The 27,422-nt window shown below is 44.2% G+C and overlaps 1 protein-coding gene across 1 annotated transcript in view; it reads right to left on the bottom strand.

The window, feature by feature from the left end:
* Positions 1–16,545, bottom strand: part of TOGARAM2 (TOG array regulator of axonemal microtubules 2) — a 112,806-nt gene extending 96,261 nt beyond the window's left edge. The window contains exons 1-6 of the mRNA XM_060244460.1: positions 16,536–16,545; positions 15,009–15,125; positions 12,611–12,874; positions 11,009–11,232; positions 5,824–5,999; positions 5,512–5,558 (exon numbers count right to left, since the gene is read on the bottom strand). Of these exons, the coding sequence (XP_060100443.1) occupies positions 5,512–5,558; positions 5,824–5,999; positions 11,009–11,232; positions 12,611–12,874; positions 15,009–15,125; positions 16,536–16,545 (838 nt within the window). The remainder of the gene's footprint in view (positions 1–5,511; positions 5,559–5,823; positions 6,000–11,008; positions 11,233–12,610; positions 12,875–15,008; positions 15,126–16,535) is intronic.
* Positions 16,546–27,422: the final 10,877 nt, after the last annotated feature.

Here is a 27,422-nt window from a genome sequence, read left to right as displayed (position 1 = left end):
CTGGAGTTCGGAACCTTCTCTCCTTCCCACCCCTCTCTGCAGCCTCTACCTAAAAAAAGGACAGTCTTTCTCCACAGTGGGGACCAAAGGAGCTTACAGCATTCTCTTCTCCCCCTTTTGATCTGTACAATAACCCTGTGAGATAAGTTAGGTTGAAAGTATGTGGATGGTCTGAAATCACCCAGTCACCACAGTAGGAATCGGGGGGTGATTCCACATTCATGTTGGTCTGGGGTGGGCTTCTGTTTTGGTGTGGAGCAAGCTGGTGATTTCACAACAGTTGCTCCGTGCTGGCATTTTGCACAGGGCAAACCCGTGATTTGCCCCACCGCAGTGTAAACCTGAAAAAACAGGTTTACACTGCGGCGAGGCAAATTGTGGTTTGCCCCGCGCAAAATGCCGGCGCAGAGCAACTGTTGTGAAATCACCAATCGCCAAAAGCAAAATCGCCAATAGGGTTGCCAAGTCCAATTCCAGAAATATCTGGGGACTTTGGGGGTGGAGCCAGGAGACACTGGGGTGGAGCTAGGGGGGAGGGGGGAAATGGCGCCGGGGAGCGTGGCGAGCCGCCCTGTGCTTGGGCCTTTGCGTGGGGCTCCCCTCCTCGGCTCACGCCGGCCCAGGCCAGAGCCCAAGCGGCTGGCCTCGAAGATTCCGGGCCAAAGGATGCACCAGGAGGCCGCAGAGCGTAGGCGGAAGCCGCAAAAAGCAACCCGCATTTGGTGACTCGTTTCCGCTGGGGACGGAGAGTTCGGGGCAGAGCAGACAGAGGGGGGGCGTCCTAAGGGAGGTGGTAGGCCCCTTCCCTCCCTCCCTCCCCATGCCGCAACTCTTTCCTGGGACCTCGACCTTCTCAAATTCAAAGGAAGACTCGAACTCGGTCCCTTCCCAGCAGTTTGGGCTGCAGATCAGTAGGAAGCCCTCCATGGCTGCTCCTCCAAGATGGGCTCAGCCTGGGCCCATCTCAGAGGAGCAGCTGAGGTGGAATCGGAGGGGGGGTGGAGGCGGGCCGGGGACGTGGCGAGCCATGAGTCCGGGTCCTAGAAGGGCCCGGATTCACGGCTCGCCATGCTCCTGGCCTGCCTCTGCCCTCCCCTTCTCTGGTTTTGCCTCGGAGGCGGGGCGGGCGATGCCGCTGTGCAGCTGCCGCCTCTTCTCCGCTCGCCGTGGCTGCTCCTCCGAGATGGGCTCAGCCTGGGCCCATCTCGGAGGAGTAGCTGCGGTGGGCGGGGAGGGGGCGGCAGTGGCACGGTGGCATTGCCCGCTCCGGGATGGGGTGGCTCGCCATGCTCCCCGGCGCCGTTTCCCCCCTCCCCCCGCTTCCGTTTTTTTGGGGAGTGGGGGAAGAGGGTGGAAATCCTGGGTTCCCCCGCCAGGGCGGGAGGGTTGGGAAGCCTAATCGCCAACTTGCTCTGCCCCAAAACGGAAGCCCGCCCCGGACCAACGTGAGTGCGGAATCACCCACAGTCTGGCAGATCCTGCTCTGAAACGCTGACTGCCATGTCATGCTGCCTTTCATGGGGGACTACTGCTGAATAGGAGCAAGCAGCCAGATGTAGTTAAGTTATGCTTGTCAGGTGGCATCAAGTCACCTAGTGGGTGTTGCCATGCCTAGGGTAAGAAACCTCCAGGTGGAACCTAAAGATCTCCTGTTATCACAACTGAACTCCAAACAACAGATCTGTCTCTCCATGTAGAAAATAACTGCTTTGGAGGTTGGACTCTATGGCATAATATTCAGCTGAGGCCTCTCCTCTCCCCAAAATCTGGCTTCCATAGACTCCACCACAAAATCTCCAGGAATTTCCCAACCTGGATCTGGCAACCCACTGGCCCCACTGCGTTCTCCCTCAAAGGCCAAAAGAGGGCTAGAAAGGGCCTCCCTCCTGCCTCTTAGTGACAAAACCAAGCTTGGTTGGCTATCAACCGGCACTGAGAGGAAAGCGAAGGCAGCTTCCCCAGTGGCCCAATCTTAAACACAGGACACTCTCTCTCTCTGCACCTAGAATAAAGCATCTTTGTTCTGCTGCCAAGGGATGTGATCTTTTTGCCTAGGTCTCTCTGGCTGTTTGGTTCCTCAGAGGAAGAGGGGGAGGAGCCCTCAGCCAGTCAAGGGAAGGCTTTCTTTATCTCTTCTGCAAAGCAATGCAAATTGAGGGGAGGATTTCTGTGGCAGTTTCCATCCTCCCTTCCTCCATCAGCCAGTTGTGGGAAGGCTTTCTTTCTCTTCTCTGTGAAGCAGTGCCTCAATCCTCTGCCAATGGAACACAACAGACCTTGAGTGGTGGTTGATGGGCCAATTGATTATGCAGTTTTGGGCCAATGGTTTATACAGTTTATCCATTTTGCCAATACCACTATACTTTTATTATAGAAAGAACGATATTGCCACATACTCCAGTGACACAGTGACCGGGACTGTAGCAACAGAAGTAGATCCTGTCAGCTTCAAGACTGGTGCTCTTATCCCAAACATTAGCCAGATAAAAAAATATAGGCTAAAGCCTGGTTCATATGTTTTCAAAGTGTTATTGTGTAACACTTTGCTGGCATTGCATCTCACATTCTCCTGACAATATAAAATTAGATTGTATCAGAGGGGTAGATCATGTGGGAAATTCCTACAACAATGTCTCCCCACCATTTCCCTCAACTGAAGCACTGACATTGGATCTTGCACTTCCTGTGATTCTCTCATTTCAAGTGTTATTGGTATGTCTGGGAATAGAATCACAGCAAAACTTCTCAGATCAAACATACTTTTTATTTATTTAAAGGATTTTCATTCCATCTTTCCTTGCACAAATCAGCTGACATCATAATAGAATATTTTAAAATGCTTATGACAGTTTTCTAAGAAGCCATATCCAAAATGTATACAAATTCCTAGACTGCTTCTCTGGTATGTTCATTCCAAAGTGTGTGCTTTATTTCCTGGTTTCCAAACTTTGACCTCTCTGGTTCATTTACTATTTAAAATATTTTTATGCCACACTATTAAAGATGTCATACAAAAAGCATTCCAACATGGTAGCAAATTTAAAATTTAGAATATTAACATTTTAGAACAAAATAAAAAATGCAAAATATCAGAAAAGCAGTAAAAATAACAGTATGATAAAAGACACAAAATAAAACAGCAAAAAGTCAGATTTAAAAATAATACACAACTTTAAGTTTTAATTTCTTAGCTCAATCAATAATCATAAGGGAGAGTGCAATCAAAACATCAGTTCTGATTTCTCCTTGAAGTCACTGAAGTCTCCGTGAGACTTAGAAGCGAAACTACAAAAGAACTAGAAAAGATCCTTCAATGTAAGAGAGTGTTGCTGGATACCAAAATCAAAATGATTCATACTGCGTTATTTCCCATTATGTATGGATGTTGTTGGACAATGAAGAAAGGTGGCAGGAATAAAAGTGACTCATTTGGAATATGGTGTTGGAGGGGAGGGGATGCCAAAAAGACAACTAAGACTTCATGAAATCAAGCATAAATTCTCTCTAGAAGCTAAAATGACCAAACTGAGGCTATCATATTTTGGTGACATGTGAGAAGCCAAGATTCACTGGAAAGGACAATAATGCTAGGAAAAGTTGAAGCCAGTAGGAAATAGAGGAAGACCTAAAATGAGATGGATTGACTTAATAAAGGAAGTCACTTTAGTTTGCAAGACCTAAGCAAGGCTGTTTATGATCATTGGAGGTCATTAATTCATAGGGTTGATGTAATTTTAAGGTGACTTCACAGCATTAACACAGACACATAGTATAATAAATAATTAAAAGATCAATTCAAGATGGGGGGGATCATTCAGCAATACTAAAATTGTTTCAGAGAATTAAAATGTCTTAGCATGATGCTAAAATGTCAACAATCTTGACACTTAGCAAACAGTCAGGGGGGTGTTCAACAGTCATCACCAAAAAGGCCCTACCCTACCCCTGATAGCTACGCACCTTAGCTCTGAAGGGGAAGGGGACAGAAAACATTGTAACATCCATGCAGAACACAAAGATGAAGATGTGCCAGGCCATTTAGCATACTCTGGTGCTATACCATTTAGAACTTGAACAAACTAGAGCAGCTGCTTAACTTTTGCAGAGATGTGTCCTTTTGTTTTTAACTCATTGCCAGACAGCAAATTGACTTCAGCATTTTGAATATGTTGAAGTTTCCAAACCTTTTTCAATGGAGTGCACCTATTGTGATCTAACCTGGAGCTGATATGAGCATGGCCAGACCTCCCCTTTTGAGAAAAAGCTGCAACTGGTGAGCCAGTCGCAGCTGCTTAAAGACATCATGAATAACGCATCTACAGATCAGGACCTAACATCACCTCCAAGCTGAGAACTTGCTCTTTCAACAGGAGTACAAACAGAGTAATTTGAATCTCACCGCCATGATCACCATTAACACCAACCAAGTATTTGAACTGAAATTTGCTTTATTGGTTCTCATTCACCTCTAAATCACCAATGTGTCCTCTGCCATACCTTGACTATCATTCAAGATTTCTGGCTCATCTGCAGTTTGACTGATAATCCCTAATGTTGTTAGCTCTGGATTGGGAAATACTTAGAGATTTGGGGGGTGGAGTATAGGGTTTGGGGAAGCAAGGGACCTCAGCTGCGTATAATGCCATAGAATCCACCCTCCAATGCAGCCATTTTCTCCAGAATTGATCTTGGTCATCTGGAGATCAGCAGTAATAGCAGAAGATCTCCAAGTACCACATGGGGTTTGGCAACCCTAGTCTTCAGCCTTCCCTTCCCTTCCTTCTAATGCTCTATTTAATTTTTCTTCTTGATTGAAGATCTGCTTTCAGTGGTTACTCCAACTTTGACCTGCCTATAAATATTGCCTTGGACAAATAACTGGCTATCTTTTTAGATAAACATTTGCCAGAGACTGACAGCACAGAACTGTGAGGCTCGATGACCATGAGCAACTCTGGCTGGTCTTTGTGATTATTTTTCATTATCTCATCAATGGATTTTTCAATTTCTTTTTTTCCCTCTTTGACATATGAATTCATATGCTGTTGTATTTGCTCAGAAGTGACAAGACCTCATCACTCTGAATGTATGTGTTGAGCTTCAGTGCTTTCTTCCAGTGTTACTTAAGAGACACATAAAAGTCATAACGGAAGGGTAAGGCATGATTAAGTTTATCTGCAAAAATGTTCATTCTCCAGCCTAGTCTTCAGAAGGTTGCTGAGTGTGCCCTCTATTGGGAAACAGATACACCTCTAAGAAAATGGCTGCTTTGGAGGGTAGACTCTAAGGCCTTCTACCCAGGTGAGTTCCGTCCTCACCACAAATCCTATCCTCCTCAGGCTCCACCCCCAAAATCTCCAGTCGTAAATGTAAGGTATGGATGTACCCACCTATGTCCAATAAAAGCAACACCATAAGGATCCCCAACAACAAAACATGGTGAATTATTTGAGAAAGATATACTCAATCTTAACATCCTTCTAATAAAATGACAGTGCAGCCTGCACTTACCTGGAACTCTGAAGGCATTCTCCTCAGCATTGCTCACTGGATCTGACCTGAAAGAAAAATTTGAAATAAAAAAAGAAACATTAAGGTACAGGACAAATGAAATTGGCTTTCTCACAAGGTAAGTATCACAATTTGCTCTACCAGAGTGGACTTAATGAGTCACAATTGTGCAGTTCACATTTCTGTTGCAAGAAGCAAGTCTTCAATCAGTTGTATATAATGGCCTTTTTGCTATGGGGCAAACTGCATCCTTTTGCAATTTGCAGGTAAGACTTTTCCATTTGACTTTGGGGAGGCAAGAAAAGGAGTTACCTAGACTTAGAGTATTCCTCTACAGCAACAGAAGTCAAATCAAACTGTGATGCACTTAAAAAATGCTCCTGAAAATTCTGAAGATTTTTTCCATGAGCCTTGGCTGATTTGCATACAGGTGGGATCAAAGTGGAAGTGAAAAATTTTCTGGTGTTCTTAATGTTGCCATATAGGTTCTGTAGAGAAGCACAACATAAAGTATTTAATTCAAATAAAAATAGAATCACTTCAGTCCTTAATGTAATCCAGGCACTGACTTGGAGGACAATGTTGACATCACTGGACATTAGGAAGCCAAGACTCGGGCTTAAGAGGATGTGAAGATACAGAACTCACAGGACCCCAAGGGATCAGAAGTTCCACTTATAGGTTAGACGATTGACTGTGGTACAGAAAGAGTCCCCATTTGTTTGATGCAATCCAGGAGGCCACAACACCAACCCCATTCCATCTGAGCAGTCAGACCAGGACACATAAAGCTTCAGTTATATAGCTCACAGGAGGCTGTCCCATGTGGTAGCCCAGGAATCTGTTCCCTTTGTCATGAATTACTCTGGGCAAATACTCAGCCACATTTTTGCTTCTACTCTTCCTTTTGCCATTAAAGAGCCCAGGATAGCATGTGGTGGTTAGAAGTGCTTTTGATGAAAAAGAAATGGATTGCTGGTGGCTCTAGTAACCCCAGACTAGAAACAGACCAAAGGCAATACAGGGAAGCAGGGGAGGAACTAGACTATCACTTCACCTCACATCTCTTTATAGATAATAATTGATGTATCAACTCCAGAGAATAAGAGAGGTACAAATTGGCTCAGTTGAATACATGTTACCTAAACTCGGTTAGCACTGAATACAAACTTTTCAGTTACATAGAAATCTTCAGAAGGCAGAAAGGTGAGGAGTTGTGTGGCATGAAAGTTCCACCATTTCAGCAAAAGCACTTCATTTGTCTAGGTTTTGACACTTGCTGGCATCGCCAGCGATGTGTGAGCTCCCTCTCCTTGTCTTTCTTCCCTTGAGTAGTGGAATTTTAGCACTCCTTTTCTTTTTCAAAATGTTATTGGAATGAATTTAGATCAGACTCTCCAGGATGTATCTATTCCTGCCAGACAGCCTTGAATTCCTGCCAGTTTTGTAACTCCTTTGACCTTCCATCAAAATCTACTTCTTGGGAGTTCATTAATTTCTTGCATTAGTGCTCCTCCTACAGGCCCTCATCAGCTTCTCAGCCTAGATGATACAGTGTGATCACTGGATCCTTGATTCTCTCCAAATACTATTTAATAATTTGTTATATCTTGCTAACTGCAAGTTATTAACTCCAAAGGAGCTTCATGTCTCATTGGCTGTTCATATGATCTTTCTAAGTAAGGATTTTTGATTCAAGAATGGATGGTTAAAGTAGTATATTTCACTTAGCTGGCATGTTCCTAAAAGAGTTCTGAGGTAATCTGGCGTGAAACAGCCTTTATCTATGTAGACTAGTGTTACTTCTCCATCTCAATGATAGCTATTTAGTAAATAATGCCAGAAAGGAGCAAAGCAGAGACCTATTCCTGTCTTTCAGACAGATAAAATAGCATATGAGAGTCTTTTTTTCCTTTCCTATCCATCATTTCCAGATATGTAGATGAGGGTTTTTTTGGCACTGCAACATCTTGTAACTAAATTATGTTGCAAACATTTCTAAATTTCCATTGTTTATGTTAAAAAATATCTTCTGTCAGTAGTTTAAAAGCTTTGGAAAAGAATATCTTCATTCAGAAACAGAGGTAGGCCCATAAGGCATAGATTATGGGGACTCCTTGGATGGCGCATATCCGGCCTGTGCTGTTCAAGCTGCACTGGCTCCCAGTGGAGCACCAGATCAGGTGCAAGGTCTTGTTTTTGACCTTTAAGGCCCTTAGCAGTTAGGAACCCCTATACCTTCTTCAAGACTGCCTCTCTCAGTATGCCCCTGGAAGAGTGTTACACTCTGGAAATAAAAATCTTCTGGTAGTCCCCAGCCCAAGAGAGATCCAGTTGCCCTTAGCTAGGACCAGAGCTTTTTCAGCCCTGGCCTCCACCTGGTGGAACTCTTTGCCATACAATAATCATGCCTTGCAGGATTTATTACCTTTCTGCAGGACATGCAAGGCAGAGATTTTCCATCAGGCATTTGGTTGAGAACAGTGACAAAACAGTATAAAATCTGGCACACTCTCACACACACTACCCTCCACAACCCCTCCCCCCTAGGTTGCTTCTGGAAACTAAAATCTCTCTTCCACCATCTTGTAAAGTGCATTATTTTATTTGCTGATATGTTATAGGAATTTTAAATGTTGATTTTAACTTGTGTTATTTATTGTTCTTGTTCTGCTGTGAGCCACCCTCAGCCTTGCCTGCAGGGAAGGGCGGCCTAATAAATCTAGCTTTAAAAATAAATACATAAATAAAGGTTTGGGAAGCAATTGAAATTCATAGATATGTTTGGGATGCCAAATCAGTGGGGGGGGGGCAACTGAAGTGGCTTTTGCCTGTCATCACCTCCTTGCCCCACGTTACTGCACTCAGATCCACAGCGGGTGCAGCACAGGATCAAGGTGCCTGGGACAGCAAAATGCCTTGAGTCAGCCTTGCTCAACTACATGATTACCATGATTAACAAGGAGAGGAACACAGCAAGGCATACATATTGCCAGGTATACATAGTCCTACAGCAGGTGCTGGGGTGAATGAGCCCCATATGGTAGATCTGATGGGTCATTAACACTGACCCAACAACTTCTGGATCTACTTCTATAAATATGTAACTCTCCCAATGGAGCAAACAGCAGTACATGCCCCCCCAACAGTTTCAGGACACAAATATGGTGTGGGTGGAGGGGGACTGAAGGCTCTTCTCCTTATGTGTATTATTAATCAATTAATTAATTAAACTTCTATTTACTAGGCTGCTTTTCCTGCAAGCAGAGCTCTGGGCAGCTTACAACAGAACAGATACACTAAAAATACAGAGCAAAATTGACATTAAAATTACAATACCATCAACAATTAAAACACTACATTTCCAGGGTGGCAGGTAAAATTTAAAGTTATATTTCCACAGCTGTGTTGGGGGAAGGGAGCTACAGAAAGTGATAGATGAAGGATGAGAGAGTACCAGATCTGTCTCCATGGCTGTCCTCAACCAAATGCCCTGCAGAAAGGTATTAAGTCCTGCAGGCCATGGATATTCTCTGGCCAAAAGTTCCATCAGGTAGCAGCCATGGCCAAAAAAGTCCAGGCCCCAGTAGAGGACTGCCGGATCTCTCTTGGGTCAAGGAGCACCAGGAGGTTCCTATTCCTAGAGCTTAATGCTCTTCCAGGGGTGTACTGAGAACTTAAGAGTGTTAAAGAGCTTCTACCAGTCAGTGTAGAGCATACTGGGCTCAATAAACCAATGCTTCTGTATAAGGCAGTGTCATATGTATAATTTCTATCCCATCACACTTTTTTCTACCATGTGGGTATTTCATTCTTTTTTCCTGATATTTCTGCGGTGAACTGCACAGTAAGGCTAAATCAAATGCAACTGAGGCCAACCAGCCTAGATAATAAACATACTATTATGAACCAAAATGGTTATTGTGACAGATTACAATACTACTTATAATTAAATACTTTATAGAACAGATACTACTTGACAATACAAAACCAAAGCAGATACTCCAATGTGATCTTTGTCCAACAATTTTCACAAATGATATATACACATTAAAAAACCCCAGCAACATATAATGTCCATAGTCCCTGGTATAGAAGAAAAATACTCTTATTGGAGAACTATCATCTTTTCAGTTCAATTCAGCCATGCCAAAAGGGTGAAAATCCCTCACAAGAGACAGTTGACTTGATACATCTGTTTCATGTCAATTTCTTCAGGGAAGATATTATCCACAATGAATCATACACATTCAAACGGGATCAAAATCTTCAAATCTTTAACAATTTAAACTGGGAGTCAAAGTCTCCACAATTTCCAAAACAGCCTTTGCTCACTAGACTCATTGCATGTATATGATTCACTGTGGATAATCCCTTCCCTGTAGAAATTGACATGAAACAGACATATCAAATCGACTATCTGTTATGAGAGATTTTCACCCTTTTTGCATGGAAGGATTGAATTGAAAAGATTAGTTCTCCAATGAGAGTATTTTTTTGTACCAGGGACTATGGACATTATATGTTGCTGTGATTTCTGAATATCATTTGTGAAAACTACTGGACAAAGATCACATTGGAGCATTTTTGCTTTGGTTTCATATTGCCAAGTAATATCTATTCTATAAAGTAGTGTGTTATAAGTATTACTTCATAATCTGTCACAATAACTATTTTGATTTGTATTTATAGCTTCGCATTGTGACTTTTCTCATTGGCTGCAGATCAGAACTGTCAAACTAATTTGTTATGAGGGCCAGAGCTGACATAAATGATTCCGTGTCAGGCCAGGCCATCTGTGTCGTAAAATGCAATGCCAAGTAGCAGAGATATAAACTTTATAAAGGACACAAACACAATTAAAGATTTTTTAAAACTTAAAAGCATGATTAAAACATTAGCACTTTTGCAATATTTTGTTTATTTACCTTTGATTACTGACACCTCTTGCTCTGAATTATTGCATAAAAATCTGGAGAAAATGTATGTGCTGTAGCAATTTTGAGTAAGCTGTTTAGATATTGTTCAAGTGTGTATCTGTAAGTTGTAAACCTACTTTTGATGTACTGACATTCATTACAGAGATCTCATGGTCAATGATTAAGCCTAGGACCCTGAGGAAAATATGAAATGGCTGGGTGTTGCAAGCTTTTGTACATAAGTTGCTTCATGCCCTGGTCAGCCAATGGAGAAAATAGCAAATTTGTAGCTTGACTGAGCAAGCCTGGCAAAGCAAGCTGTGATGCAGAAGGAAGCAAGAGAGGGAGAAAGAAGCAGACAAAAGTGCTTGGGGGCCTGATAAGAGCCATCTGGGGGCCTGATCCGGCGCATGGGCTGCATGTTTGATACCCCTGCTGTAGACAATAAATATGTCATGTAAACAAACTCTCCTATCTTACTTTTTCCATAACAAAAACATAACTACGGTAATTCAAATTCTTGACCCTCTTAGATGTACAACTTCTCACTACAACTCAATATATTTATCTGACTGTGCCTGTTGAGGGGCTGCTTTTGATTCCGGGTGATCCCCTCCAGTTTCCAAGTGGTCCATGCCATTCTCCAGCACCTGATGCTCTCTTTCATCTGCTACCTCTGGGGAGGTGGGGATGCTCTGAATAGGAGGTATGGGGTTAGAAGTGATTAGTGGTCTTTGAGAAGCTGATCTGGAAATGGATGGCTTCAGAGAAAGTTCTTCAGGACCAGAGAAGTCAGCTGAACCTGCCAACACAGAATACAATATGACATGAGCAAAAGGAAATACTGAGAGGCTAATTCTTCACAGGTTAGGTCACACAAAGGATGTTTTTTTCTCCAAACTTAAGCTGTAGTGAGCAACACAGCATACCCTTAATACAGGCAGGTGTCTTTCCCATCTCAGAAAATTGCACATCCCAGATTCATCCTCACTATGATCCCCATCATCCCTGCTGCTCGGCTGGGCACCAGCATAGGCCACAATCTCAAATGTGAACAGGTTGCAGCAGCTGGATCCACTGTACAAGTGTATCTGATCTCTGAAACAGGTGGCAAGTAGGCATGTACCTAGTTGGTATGGGAAAGGACCAATGGTTTTAAAAGTATGCCTACTAAAAAGGGCATCCTAAGTAGAAAATAAGTGAGGGTTGTATTACACTTAACATTTTTAGGTGTACAGTATAGGACTGTAGTCTATTGCACTGTTGATTGTATGTATTTTTTGCTTTTCTGCCTTGTCTTCTATTTTTGTGCTCTATTTTCTGCATTGTTGAAACTGGAGGGGATAATCTGGAATCAAAAGCATGTTCATTTTTTCCTTCATGTATAACCTTTCTTATTGAGACTCGGGATGGACTGCAACATATTTAAAAATGCAAAGAGCACAGGACACCCAACAAAAAAAGCAATAGAAGTAGATGGATCATATTAGGAGACAATGCTTTCAAAAACATGTTAACACGTGACAAATTCAAATTATTGACCCTCTTCGATGTACAGATTCTCACTACAACTCAATATCTTTATCTGATTGTGCCTGTTGAGAGGCTGCTTTTGATTCCTGATTATCCCCTCCGGTTTCAACAATGCAGAAAATAGAGCACAAAAATAGAAGACAAGACAGAAAAGCAAAAAATACATACAATCAACAGTGCAATAGACTACAGTCCTATACTTTTCATAAAAGCACCCTCCAGAACCACTCTATTATACAACCGCCCTATTGTTTCCATTTTACATACACACCTGAAATATAAGACTTGGATTGTACTCCAAATAAACCAACTACAGTTTACAATACCTTCTTGCAGATATATGGTTAACAGCTGACTGATATACTGTAACCTCTCTGCATTTGTTAAGTATAGCAGTATGGTTAACAAAACTGAGCATAGATCTGTGCTTAGATTTAGGAAACGACTGTTGAGGTTCTATATTCTCTGGGCCGTATACCATAGCTCAATCTCTGTTTTCTAGAATAAAAATAATCTGCTACAATTTGTTTAAATTCGTGAAAGGCTGAAGACTCTGGGATTTACAGAGCTGCACACACAAAGATAGAGTCCTTATTATAATCATAATAAATATCCATCATGAATCAGTGAGCAAGAACCTGTCTTACCTTTCTTTGATTCAAGGATACCCTCAGACATCCTCCTCTTCTTGAGCTTGTCCTTGATCTGAGAAGTTTCCATGGCTGCACTGCTCACCTCTAACTTGCTAGGATTTTCTTGCATTATACGCCTGGGCAGCTGAGAGGAGTCATTTAGCATTATGCCATTCATCTTCTTCTTCTGAAGAACATTCCTACTCCCCAACCTCCCCAAAGGTTGTCCTTTGCCTCTCTGCAAACATGTATTCTTCTTTGATGTTGAAGGAAGTGTGGCTGCAGGGTAAATCCATGAAAGAGGCTCAGTTACATCAACTGACTATTGAAGAATCCATGAAGTTATACACAGAACTATAATTTTTGATTAAAATGATCAGAATATGGATGGGGTAGGTTCACTGGTTGCACAAGAAAAAAGAAGTGTGTTTGTTTGATCATCATGTACTGTATGTTTGATCACCATGTAGAACAGAATATTTTGGCAAGTGCTAAAGTGGGTATCCCAGTGTAGAGGGACACATTACAGTTGAGACACCTGTATTTGTGCTCTCAGAAAACTGAAATGTGATTGAAGCCTTCACTACTAGAAAGCTTTGGATTATGCTTTGTGAGTGAGGAAGGAAGGAAGGAAGGAAGGAAGGAAGGAAGGAAGGAAGGAAGGAAGGAAGGAAGGAAGGAAGGAAGGAAGGAAGGAAGGAAGAGGAAGTTTTCCTCATGTGCTCATTTTATTTCCTTAGAGAGCTGGGCAGCTGAGATGAGTCACCTAGCATTATACCATCCATCTTCTTCTGAAAGGTATTCCTCCTACCCTCAGCAATAGGGATATTTGTGCTTATCCAGCCTAAATCTCTTTGTTATAGTGTCTGAATCTGGCCACAATAGACAAACATCATATCTAGGAAACACCTTCCTTAGCAATGACTCTAGGAGGGAAGGGCCCTTACTTTAGGCATTTAGGAATGCTGGCACCTAATTATGTATGTATATAAGCCCAGAGGTAGCATGTTTGGGTCTGTATCTACAAGTCCAAGTATAAATTTCTCTGCTGGACCCCACAATAAATTTGCAAGGATCTCATTTCCCCTTATGCTGGAAACCTACTGGCCAACAAACATATCTACATGCTTCCAACTACTATCCTAAACATACCAAACAATCTGTTGTGTACAGCCAGGCTCTACACTACAGCCACTTCTACTCCAATCTTACAGACAGAGATTCTCACCTGAGGGATCTACAACAAACTTTTTTGGAATTAAAATATCCACCTGAAGAAGTCAAGAAACAGATTAACAAAGCCAGAATGGTACCCAGAGAAAACTTGTTGTAAGGCAAACCCAAAAGAGAGAATAACAGAATGCCACAAGTGCTCACATACAGCTCTGAACTTAAAAATAGCTCAATGCATCATCAGCAACATGCAACTTCTACTGGATAATGACAGTTATCTTTTCACTAGTACTGGAGGACAAACCTTTTCTTGCCCACAGACAGCCCCTCAATCTTAAACAACTCCTCACCTACAATATCTAATTTGAACATGGACACTGGTACTACAGCTTGCAATAAACCCAGATGCCAACTTTGCTGCCACATACACCCAGACAACACAATCACTGGACCTAACAACATTAAATACACCATCACAGGCTCATTCACTTGTTCCAGCTCTTCTTGCAATGCTATTCACAGAACATGGCATGAACACTGAACATGCCATTAAATACCAATAATGCTCTTCTCGACATAGGACAAACAGATCAAACCCTACTCCATAGGATAAATGGACACAAATCTATCACTAAGAATCACAAAGCTGAGAAAGCTATAGAACATTTCAGCCTCCCAGGACACTCAATGGAAGACCTCAAAGTAGCTATTTTATTGCAAAAGAATTTCAGAAACAGACTAGAATGGGAGACTGCTAAATTACAAGTTATTACAATATTCAGGACCATGGGACCACCAGGGCTTAACGGAGGTATTGGTTTCTTATCTCATTACACAGGTTGATGTCATTCAGTTCTCACATTGGTTTGTAAGGTTTTGTTATGCTGTAGGTTAATCTGCTGCTATTCACAGGTTTTACCAATTGGCTTAATCCAAAATTAGCTACATTTAACTGCTATTCACAGGTTTTACTAATTGCCTCAATCCAATCTTAGCTCTAATTGGTCCTTCCTGGCCACATTCTCCTCACCCTCTACCTCTATGTAATGGTTGGTGACTCTGTTTCAACGTATTTGAAGAAATGTGCATGCCCACAATAGTTTGCACCCAGAATAAAATTTCGTTGATCTTAAAGATGCCACTGGACTCAAACTTTGTTCTCATTTCCACACTTACAGGAGTTTACTGTTTTCATCCCTGACCTGGGTCACAAATTTTCCCCAGTCTAGTCTATTCTTACCTTCATCTGTTAACAGCTGTGAACTGGAATCAATGCTCCCTCCTCTCTGAGATCTGCATCTTGAGGTCACTTCAGGAGTATTCCCACAATGCATTGCAAGATGAGCTTGATACTCCACTTTAAAATGAAAGCAGCATAAATGAAATAAAACAAAAGGAAGAATGAAGAAGTTTTAATAGTTTCCTCCAGGAAGTCTCCCGGCATCTATCCTTATAGAAGCATTTCTGGGTTCACTTTGCATTTCCTGAACATCATACTGCAGTATATTGTATATCAACCATGAGGGCAGTAATAATAATAATAATAATAATAATAATAATAATAATAATAATAATAATAATAATAATAATAATAATAATAATAATAATAATAATAATAATGTTGTTACAATTTCATGAATCACCCCATCCCAGCTAGTGTTGGGCTCTGGGTGATTTACAACAGTGGAAAAAATACATTCATATAAAAACCAATAAAATCAATTAAGTTAAATTATAAACCCAATGGTGTCCTGTTAAAATAGCCTATACCAGCAAGGTTACCCCTCAAATATGACATACTCCTGTTTTCATAAATGTCTCTTTCACACAGTTTCTTTGTTTCCTGGACTATGCACAGGGAAAGTACAATCATTACACAAAAGGAACTCTTTGTAGCCGAAAGGCAATCAAGCCAATGAAACCAAGTGCAAAGTATATAAACAGGTTTACTGGAGCAAGTGTTTCCTTATCATCAGAGTAGTTTAGTTGGGCTGAATGGGACTGGGAGGATGGAGAAGGTTGCATTACTTCTGTATCATTTTGAGTGGTTCGACATGTAATCGTCCTGTGGAGCAAGGATGAGGTAGGACTATTAATGAATTCATGTTCACTTACTACCTGAAATCACACAGAGTCATTCACAAGATTCTGAATTAATATGACTGAATGCAAATGATCATTATAAAATGTGCTACATTTATTGATTCAAAGGGGAAGTGGACTTTAAGCAAACACTTTACCTGTTGTAAAATTATAATGCCCAGCTTTGTAGCTCGAGCTCTTTTTACTGGCCCCAGGGCTACTGTAGTGTCTCCCCCTTAGAACATCAAATGGTCTGCACAGACTAATATAAAAACAATACAAATGTGGGTGGGCATTATGTTCTCTCTGTTATATCAGGCAATAGATGTCTTGAATGACTCAGGGTTTTCCTACTCTGAGGACATCCCATGAGGATGTCCCCTGATTGGGTGGAGAATCATGATCTGGCATTTTGCCCTTCCCAGACATGCATGAGCCAGATTCAAATTGGGACCACAGCACACCAGTAGGGAATTTATCTGATTAGAAATGGGGGGTGGGCTATAATATATTGCTTATCAGTATGCATGCAGCACTCAAGAGATCAAAAAAATCCATTGTTTATTTTAGGCCAGGAAAATGGCATAGGTGGAAGACCTAAGCCATCATCTCCCAATCCCATGGTTCATATCTGAACTGGAACCACACATACATGGGAAACACAGGACACACCTCTCCACCTAACCTGAAGTCATCCCCTAGGGAAACAAAATGCATAGTTAGCCCCTTTAAGGGCTCTTTCAAATCCCCTTTTCCTACAGAGAAATCATCTCCATGTAGAAATAGAAAATACAAGTCTTGTGTGAAGTTGGCATGATTTTTTTTCTTGCTGTGTTGAGAAGCATGCTTGGGTGAAAACAAAGCAAGACAAGACTGACCTCCCATAACAAAGAATCCCACTCAATCCAAGCCATAACATACCACCACCAGTTCCTGGAAGAGATCTGAAGTCCTGCAATATGATGGCAGGAATCCTTGAGGCAAATGGACACACCCATGAAGGCCAAGACACAGATCTCATGCCGTGTTTACTGTAGCCTCCTCATGGTGACTCTGATTTGCAGTCTTGTCCTGTTAGGTACAGTAGCCCACAGTTTTTTTAAAAAATCATGCACAATTTTGAGATCTGTGGCCACTCCTGTCTGCATTTAGACTTGATCACAAACTGCATTCAAACATGAACACAGCTAGCTGTCATGCTCAAACACTCCCCTCAAACCTCCTTTTCCCCTCCTCCTCTTTCATGTAGAGTTTGATTGAAAACATCTTGCTTTGTTCAAATGTGTCATGACCAATGTTCTCTCTAAGCTGTGGAGTCTTGTGAGCAAAAATTCTACTTTTTGAGCTACTGGCATTAAACCTGTGAGCTACTGCATAAATTAGTTTGCTCTGGGGCCATTTTTCATGAGCTAAGATAAAAATGTGTGAGCTACAGGCTAAAAAATTGTGAGCTAGCTCACACTAACTCAGCTAAGAGGGAACATTGGTCATGACAACATCTGCCTCAGCCAACTGGAGGTATCTCAGCAAACTGGAGATGGTTTGCCCCCCACAAGCCAAGATTTAGTCAAGGCTGTTGTGGCTTGTGAGGAAAAGTGAACTCCAGTTGGCTGAGATAACTGCATTCAGATGGAGCTCGACCAGTAGTGCTATCCTAAGCAGAGTTAACCTTCTAAGCCTTTTGATATCAATGGCCTTAGAAGAGTGTGATCCTGCTTAGGATGGTACTGCAAACTAGAAAGTTTTCATTTAAGTATTGTGTGTGAGAGAAGGAGAGGTGATTGGAGTGCAAAAGCAAAACAACAGGTTGAGTTCAGGCTTGACTGCAGTTTAATTACAGCTTCTTGTGATGTCTGATTGGAGCTCATGTGTGTACACATTGGTTCATTGTGGGCATAACCAATGAAAGAAAACAAACAAAAACAAACACAAAGAATACATGAAGGTTTATATAGAAACTAGATCCACAGAGGAATAATGCAAATATACCTTCAGTTCTTGTAAAGGGAGAGAGGCCCTATTAATCATACCTATCTTTGGGCTGAATTGTCAGAAACACCCAGTTCTGCTGATATTGCAACTTGTGATAAACACCTTTGACAATTCCACTGGCATTTTCTAAAACAGTGAATAGCCCTTTCTACCATAAAGCAACTACAGCAAGGACCTAAAGTGACTGATTTGTGAGGGGAAAAAAATGAAAAGGATTGGATGCAGTATGCATGGTTAAACCATGACAAAAGAAAGGATGAGCCTGAGACAGAACAATCAGAAATATTTATTCATTCTTCCAATAAAAATGAAAAATTGAGAGTGCCTCAACATGAAATAAGGCATGCAAGGGTAAAATACCAGGCAATTAACTGTAAATTTAGATGCCTATTTGTCTATGTATCATACTACAGCCTGCCAGCCATTTCTCAGCCGTCTTCCCTATGTAGCAATATATTTACATTTCTCCTTTATATTATGCTGCGCTACATGAATTCTGAAATTTAATCACATGGAGGTGTAGGATAGTTTTGAAGGCAATTTGGGTGTTTCATGGCATGCTCAAGGAATCCCACTTTTGAAGAAGAGTATGCTGCATAGAAAACCAATTGGAAGCAAGCATGCCACATTGGAAGGCTCTCACGTCTCCTCTCTGTGGAATCAGGTTTTTTTTAAAAATCACAATTCCCTCTTCTCCTCAGTAGGAGGAAACAAACTGAGAAGGGTAGGAAACTTAGTCAAAAGGGAAACTAGATGAGGATCACAGACCAGCCCTCCCTCTCTTACTCCATCCATCTCTGACAATGCACTCTCGTCTGACAGTCATTTGGGTCTAATATCACAGTCCTGAGCTAGCTACAAGAGTAATCTGTATGGATTTTTACATGACTACAGTTTCATATCCAGTGTGAGCAAATTTTTTTTAAAAATGATAAAGAGCAGGAGAAATAAACTCTCCTTCCCTCCCCACCCTGGTCCACCTTATCATGCTGCTCTCCGTGCTGGAAGTAGTCCTTCCAGTCAGGTTCACTTCCGATATTGGAGCCAGCCCATAAGAAAAATTTTTCAAACTGAGCATAAGTGAGTTAATGTAGGGGCAGGGAAGGGTTTATCTGTATGCTTTGTTTTCTCTTAAATACAGAATCCCTAGCTCCTGATTTTTAAAAAGAAACTTTATTATGTCCTTCTCCCAAGAAGCTCAGGGTAGTGTATGTCACTTTGTCCTTCTCCATTTTATCCTTACAATAGTCCTGTGAGACAGGTTGTATTAAGAACTAAGGGGTGGCCAAAGGTCACTCATTAAGTTTCACAGAAAAATAGGGTTTCAAATCCTGGTCATCTCAGTCCTATTCAACACACATTAACCATGATGCTATAGTTGCTGTTCAGATACGAGTTATAAGCCAAAACGCCCTCAAAAAAGGTTGGGGAACTGACAGGTAGGCAACTTTGGCTTAAAAAAGACCTAGAATCTATGACCGTTTTCACACACAGCTTACCTCGCAGTCACAATCCTGTTCCCTCCGCAGCGTCTGGTCGGATTTCCCACCATCTGCGCCGAAGTTACAGGAAGTGCCGCAGCTTTTGCATAGCAAACGTAAACCGCTAAAACCCAGTTTACATTTGCTACGCAAAACCCGCGGCACTTCCTGTAACTCTGGCGCAGATGGTGGGAAATCCGACAGACGCTGCGGAGGGAACAGGATTGTGACTGCGAGGTAAGCTGTGTGCGAAAACGGTATATGTATGCAGGATTCCACTTCCAGAAATTATTGCTAAATTTACCAAGGACACTAATTAAGTAAAACAATTAAAAATCTATTACAGAAATTATTGGGGTGGAAGTGATTAAAAGGCTATCAAAACTTATCTAAAAGGTGACAATAGATGGCCAAATTGCTACCTAGGGTAACACCCGATCTATACAAAGAAGCTTGGCTCTGGATGAAGATGTTCTTCCTCTTCTTCATTCCTCTACTGGCACCATCCTTTGTCTTGAGCGCCTTTGGACAAAGGCTTAGGCAGTCTGACGCCGAAGATAAGCTTGAATGCCTTATGCATAGGTGACATCTGTTTACATGAGCCTTCCGCTTCGCTGTCATGGAATCTAGCACTGCAGGAAGATAGTTGCTGATGATGTTAACCTACCAATATGGATTCTATGGTCAAGGCTGGAATCCGCTTGCCCGGACAGTCCCTGGCGGCACAACTTCTTCCGTTGCAATGGCCGAGATAGTGCATGCACGGAGTGGCTGGAAACCCATCTATCCTCCTGGTTAGCACTCTTCCAGAGATACCAAGTGCTGCTGCAATGTTGTGGCTGTTAGTACTCACATAAGTCCCTTACAGTCTGGTAGACAAAACCCACATTTTCCTGGCAGATGTGTGTGAGTTGAGTCTCCAGGCACCCTGGCAACCAAACGGGTGACTACAATGTTCTGAAATTAGGGGTCTTTTTCTCACAGAGTGATGCCCCTTTCATATCTAGCTATGTATAATCTTTTTATGAGGGGGGGCGGAATCCTTCCGTCCTCCATTCTTTGATGTCAATGTAAATGGTTGTGTGCAGGATTACACAGAAATGTCCCATGACATCTGCTTTTAGCCTATAGTGGCCATTCTGGCTGCCAGTGGCTTACCAGCTCTTACTTAATAAAGAGGACTGATCAGCCTCAACTGAGGTGGGCGCACTAAATTGCTTATTTAAAAAATGTACTTTCTCCTATTTCTTCCAGAAAGTCTCAACACAACTTACAATTGAATTGCTAAATTAATGACATAAATAATGTAAACAGTCATATTAAATAGTCAGCAGGGGCCCACTAACAGCTTACATGAAACCAAATCTTCTCATCTTTGTATAACAGTATTTGATGGGCCTTTGAATAATTCTGACTAGAGACAGAGAATTCTTTTTTGAGAACGCAGAAAGAAAACCATCTATAACCACTGTCAGCTTGTAATTTAAATAGGTTCACTAATTATCTTGTTGGTGCTATATCACTAACTTCAATTAATTACTAATCCATATTTTAGCTATGCTCAGCAGCTATCTCATTAATTGTCTGTGCCTAACTATTTTAGCTGTGTCTTTCATATTTGTTCTCAGGGCTTTTTTTTTAAGCAAGAATGCAGTTCCAGCTGGCATGGCATCAGGGGGTGTGGCCTAATATGCAAATGAGTTCCTACTGGGCTTTTTTCCCATGTCTCCTTTCGCCAACAGATGTGAAGACACAGACCTCTGCTCGAATCCTCAGAGATCTGCTGTCAGTCTGAGTAGACATTACTGACTTTGATGGACCAAAGCTCTGATTCAATATAAGGCATCTAAGTGTGTATATAGAGAAGGGGTCGGTCTTGTACCTTTTACATCTTTGGCATGTTGTATTGGTTTAGAATATTAATAAAGCCTTTTTAAAAAGTGAAAATAGAACTCTCAATGTGACATTTTAAAAAAAATTATTTGCAACCGCCATTTCTAAAGTGTACAGAGGTCTGAGACTAGTCTGTACTAAAATTAATCTGCCAGGACAAAACTTGATGATAATTCAAAATAGAAACCCATAAAAACAACAAATACACCAGTATGTAAATTAATAACATTTAAAGATAGTAAAATCCTTTTGCACTAAATGCCATCCAGTGATAAATGACTTAGTACCAGTTGCCCCATAAAGGAAGATTTTGATCTTCAATTTATTAATTCTTTAACCTATGTGCTCAGAATACTTCCATAAAGCATATTATTCTTCCAAAAGAGATAGAGACTACAGCCATATTCATAATGAACTGGATCCAACCATCCTGTACAAAGCCTTGCTCCATCCTGAGGAGAATTCCTTCTACTTTTAAAATATTATTAGTGGTGATGGTTGTGGTGGTGGTGCTATTATTATTATTATTATTATTATTATTATTATTATTATTATTATTATTATTATTATTATTATATTGACTCAGGGCTCAGGGAGGTTTACAACATAACAAAATACAATAACAATATAGAGCAAAAGCAACATTAAAATTCCCAAATCAACAATTAGAAACATTACATGTCCAAGATGATGGAACAAAATTTAAATCTGAATGTATAAGTGGTTTTTCACCCAGTGGAACAGCCACTTAATTTGGAGGAAATCTTCAGACTCAAGCCAAAAAGAAATATGGGGTATAAATATTTTAATACATACATAAATACATAAACTTGCTCAGTGGAGTGGTAGGATATGAGTAGGATCCATGCCAATACAAAACGAGTCCAATTTGATTACAGTAGGAGCTTCAGTAAGAACAAGAAAGAGATCAGGGCAAACTGGTTTGAAATCCAAATCCTGGCAGTAATTGAACACCAGAATTACATGCCAGGCAAAGTAAAGCATTGTGTCCACTGTTTTCCTAGTACATATTGTTACTGTCTCCACTAGAGCAGCAGCCAAGCGATGCTAATTTCTCAAAGGTGGTTGACGGATTGTTCCGGAGAGGTTTTTTATGGGTATACAAAAACAAACAGTCAAGAACACAGAGTATATGTTTATCCAGTAAGTATCGAAGTCAACAAAATGCTTCTCATTGATCAATATGAGTTTTGGAGAAAGCTGTTAGACTAAAGAAGGGCAAGATGGCAGGAACTGAAGAGATATAAACTGCAAACCAATAGAATGCTCCATTCTACCCTTCTCCATGTCTTCAGTGTGCTACAGGTGCTGATTTCAGCAATTAATCAGATGACAAAACTATAGATCTCCATTAGCAAGAATGCTAGTTTACACAAACATATATTTATCACTTGATGACTGTAGCATCAAAAAATAACTTGCATGGGTTAATGGATTACTGCCAGTGTAGCATTCACCATGCAGTTGAACTGTCCCCATTTTTTGGAGACAGCCCCTCTCTTCTAATTCCCATGGCCTGACAAATCATTGTCTCTGTTTTGCCTTTCTTTGTGCACTAGCATCCATTCCATTCCTCCTCCATAACAGCCTAGCTAGGTAGTCAACATTGCTGAATATTCTTGAGTTGTAGTTATAAGATGTACAACCAGTTCCAGCATGAGATTCAATAATATAGTAAATATTATGAAGTTTTTAAAAAGGAAATATAGTGGTTAGTTTCCTTGCACATCCTGTTCAGGAACCAGTGTAGAACATGCTAGTGTAAATGAACACAGCATAAGCCCTTCAGCAGTGTGTAATTGGGGAGGATGAGCTTCAGTTATCCTAGCAGCCCCGGGTCAGGTGCTGAGGTTTGTTTTTCCACCCTATGTGCTTTAGAAGGGAGTAAAGGCCAGGGGTGAAAAGCAGCTTTATACCCATTATATTGCTGGTCTCCTTTCATTTGGTTTGCCCTCAGAGGGTTCCTGTTGCCGCTGTCACTTCTTTGATCTCAGATAGGGAGGGGCGCATCCACCCTCTTCCTAATACTAGCCCCTGTCCTGCAGCAGATGACCAGTTATGTCATCCTTTGCTGTACCACCCCCACAACCATTGTTTCCTCTAATCTGAGCTAGTGTGAGCTAGTTCACAGGTTTTTAGCCTCTGGCTCACACATTTTTGTCTTAGCTCAGGAAAAATAGCCCTAGAGCAAACTAATTTATGCTGTAGCTCACAAATTTAATACTAGTAGCTCATGAAGTAGAATTTCTGCTTACAGGACTCCATGGCTTAGAGGAAGCATTGCCCCCAACCCATTTTAGAATTATGAACTGCATGATCCCAGCTCTCTCTCAGCCTCTATGTTGTCACTTCAGAGTCCTGGTCAACGCTGCTTACAATTAAAACATAGAGATATAAGCCATTAAAAACACACCAATGGTTGGCATAAAACTGTCCATAAAACAGAGCCAGATCATTAAAAGGCTGGTAAGATAAAAACCCCTAATTAAAAACTTAGGTAAAACGATGTGTTTGGGCCTGGCACCTTAAAAAAAAGTAGACACCAGGTGAGCCTCCAGGGGGAGAGTTTCCAAAAGAAAAGTAAATGACACAAAATGGCCTGTCTTTAATTGGCACTAGTGTTCCCTCTAAGCTGAGTTAGCGTGAGCTAGCTCACAGATTTGTAGCCTCCAGCTCACACATTTTTGTCTTAGCTCAGGAAGGATGACCCCAGAGAGCATACTAACTTATGCAGTAGCTCATAACTTTAATGCCAGTAGCTCACAACGTTAATGCCAGTAGCTCATAAAGTTGAATTTTTGCTCACAAGACTGCAGCTTAGAGGGAACATTTTGGCACCTTGTCTCAGCACTTATGGTGGGGGCACAGAGAGCAGGGCTTGAGAGGCGGATCTTACCTGGTGGACTGGACAATATGGGAGGAGATGGTCCTTAAGCTATGATGCTCCAAAGCCACTTGGCCTTAAAGAAAAGGGGGAAAACTTTGAACTGTGCCAAGAAACAGAAAAACAATCAGCACATGTCTTTCAGCACAGGGGTTATATGATCCCTTTAATCAACTCCTAACAATAGCTTGGCCAATACATTTTGGCCCAAATGAAGTTTCTGAACTGCTTAAAGGCAGACCCATGTAGAGCACATTACAGTAATCTAACTGAGCCTGCTTTGGTGGGAAGGGTGGGATATAAATCTAATAAAATAAATAAATGTAATTGGAGCATGGATCACAGAAGCCAGAAAACACTTTTTTTAAAGCCATGCAGATCTTGCTTGGCTGGAGACTGTGCAACCACAAAAGAGAATCACAGCAAACCGAGGTAAAATAGACAAATGCAAAAGCTACCGTGAAGTCCAGCCTCTGTCCAAAAATCATAGAAAATTAGTCCAGAATAAGACTAATTATGGGTAAGAACAATTTTGCCCATGATTGAAATTCTTGATGTAAAGCTCGAGGAAGCTAAAAGCGAAACAGGGAAATTAGTACAACCTGTTGCACTATGGACTGATTGGCTGCACAGCCTAACGAATTGCAGACTGTACATTTTGAAGATACTGAATGGACTGAACACTAATCGATCTCACCGGAATGTTCCCAAGGGAGCTTCAACTTTTTCTTGTGAGATAAAGAGGGACTGGTGTTCTGGTGTTACCGTTCCTTATTTTGTACAAAAAGTCTTCTCTCTCTCGGCTTGGCTTCGCGAACGAAGATTTAAGAAGGGTGCAATTAGGGTGGCCAGACCGTCCCGGTCTCCCGGGACATTCCCGGATCTGGCCACCCAATCCCGGATCCCGGGCTGCCTATACCGGGACCATTAAAGGTCCCGGTTTAGGCAGCCCAGGAGCCGGTGGGCCGCGGGCGCGGGCGGGGAAGGCGGGGAGTGAGGGAGGGAGCGTCCCTGCGCCTGCGCAGGGACGCTCCCTCCCTCATTCCCCGCCTTCCCCGCCCGCGCGCGGGGCCGGCAGCGGTGGGGGAGGCCTCTCCGCGGCCTCCGCTGGTCGCTGGGGGCCTTCCAGAGTGTCTGGAAGGCCCCCAGCGACCAGCGGAGGCCGCGGGGAGGCCGCGGAGCACCCGGCGCTGGTCCGGGAAGGCCTTCCAGAGCCTCTGGAAGGCCTTCCCGGGCCAGCGCCGGCCAGCGAAGGCCTCCCCGCGGCCTCCGCTGGTCGCTGGGGGCCTTCCAGAGTGTCTGGAAGGCCCCCAGCGACCAGCGGAGGCCGCGGGGAGGCCGCGGAGCACCCGGCGCTGGTCCGGGAAGGCCTTCCAGAGCCTCTGGAAGGCCTTCCCGGGCCAGCGCCGGCCAGCGAAGGCCTCCCCGCGGCCTCCGCTGGTCGCTGGGGGCCTTCCAGAGTGTCTGGAAGGCCCCCAGCGACCAGCGGAGGCCGCGGGGAGGCCGCGGAGCACCCGGCGCTGGTCCGGGAAGGCCTTCCAGAGCCTCTGGAAGGCCTTCCCGGACCAGCGCCGGCCAGCGAAGGCCTCCCCGCGGCCTCCGCTGGTCGCTGGGGGCCTTCCAGAGTGTCTGGAAGGCCCCCAGCGACCAGCGGAGGCCGCGGGGAGGCCGCGGAGCACCCGGCGCTGGTCCGGGAAGGCCTTCCAGAGCCTCTGGAAGGCCTTCCCGGGCCAGCGCCGGCCAGCGAAGGCCTCCCCGCGGCCTCCGCTGGTCGCTGGGGGCCTTCCAGAGTGTCTGGAAGGCCCCCAGCGACCAGCGGAGGCCGCGGGGAGGCCGCGGAGCACCCGGCGCTGGTCCGGGAAGGCCTTCCAGAGCCTCTGGAAGGCCTTCCCGGGCCAGCGCCGGCCAGCGAAGGCCTCCCCGCGGCCTCCGCTGGTCGCTGGGGGCCTTCCAGAGTGTCTGGAAGGCCCCCAGCGACCAGCGGAGGCCGCGGGGAGGCCGCGGAGCACCCGGCGCTGGTCCGGGAAGGCCTTCCAGAGCCTCTGGAAGGCCTTCCCGGGCCAGCGCCGGCCAGCGAAGGCCTCCCCGCGGCCTCCGCTGGTCGCTGGGGGCCTTCCAGAGTGTCTGGAAGGCCCCCAGCGACCAGCGGAGGCCGCGGGGAGGCCGCGGAGCACCCGGCGCTGGTCCGGGAAGGCCTTCCAGAGCCTCTGGAAGGCCTTCCCGGACCAGTGCCGGCCAGCGAAGGCCTCCCCGCGGCCTCCGCTGGTCGCTGGGGGCCTTCCAGAGTGTCTGGAAGGCCCCCAGCGACCAGCGGAGGCCGCGGGGAGGCCGCGGAGCACCCGGCGCTGGTCCGGGAAGGCCTTCCAGAGGCTCTGGAAGGCCTTCCCGGGCCAGCGCCGGCCAGCGAAGGCCTCCCCGCGGCCTCCGCTGGTCGCTGGGGGCCTTCCAGAGTGTCTGGAAGGCCCCCAGCGACCAGCGGAGGCCGCGGAGCACCCGGCGCTGGTCCGGGAAGGCCTTCCAGAGCCTCTGGAAGGCCTTCCCGGACGAGCGCCGGCCAGCGAAGGCCTCCCCGCGGCCTCCGCTGGTCGCTGGGGGCCTTCCAGAGTGTCTGGAAGGCCCCCAGCGACCAGCGGAGGCCGCGGGGAGGCCGCGGAGCACCCGGCGCTGGTCCGGGAAGGCCTTCCAGAGCCTCTGGAAGGCCTTCCCGGGCCAGCGCCGGCCAAGGAAGGCCTCTCCGACGCCTCCCTGGCCTCGCCGCCGCCCCCGCCGCTGGACTCGCCGCCGCCGCCCGACCCGCCGCCGCCCGACCCGCCGCCGCCGCCCGACTCGCCGCCGACCGCCACCGCAGGTAAGGGGGCCGAAAGCGGGGGGGGGCGGCCTTCCTTTCTTCCCTCCCTCTTCCCTTCTTTCCTTTCTTCCTCCCTTCCTTCCCTCCCTTCCTTCCCTCCCTCCCTTCCCTTCCTTCCTTCCCTCCCTCCCTCCCTCCCCCCTTCCTTCCTTTCTTTCTTCCTTCCCTCCCTCCCTTCCTTCCTTCCTTCCTTCCTTCCTTCCTCCCTTCCCTTCCCTTCCCTCCTCCCTTCCCTCCTCCCTTCCCTTCCCTCCTCCCTTCCCTCCTCCCTTCCTTCCCTCCCTCCTCCCCTCCCTCCTCCCTCCCTTCCTTTCTTTCTTCCTTCCCTCCCTTCCCTTCCTTCCTTCCTTCCTTCCTTCCTTCCTTCCTTCCTTCCTTCCTTCCTTCCTTCCTTCCTTCCTTCCTTCCTTCCTCCCTTCCCTTCCCTTCCCTTCCCTTCCCTTCCCTTCCCTT

Source organism: Heteronotia binoei, chromosome 1 (assembly GCF_032191835.1).
Source record: "Heteronotia binoei isolate CCM8104 ecotype False Entrance Well chromosome 1, APGP_CSIRO_Hbin_v1, whole genome shotgun sequence".
NCBI classification, from domain to species: Eukaryota; Metazoa; Chordata; class Lepidosauria; order Squamata; family Gekkonidae; genus Heteronotia; species Heteronotia binoei.
This window is presented reverse-complemented; position numbering and strand designations above follow the sequence as displayed.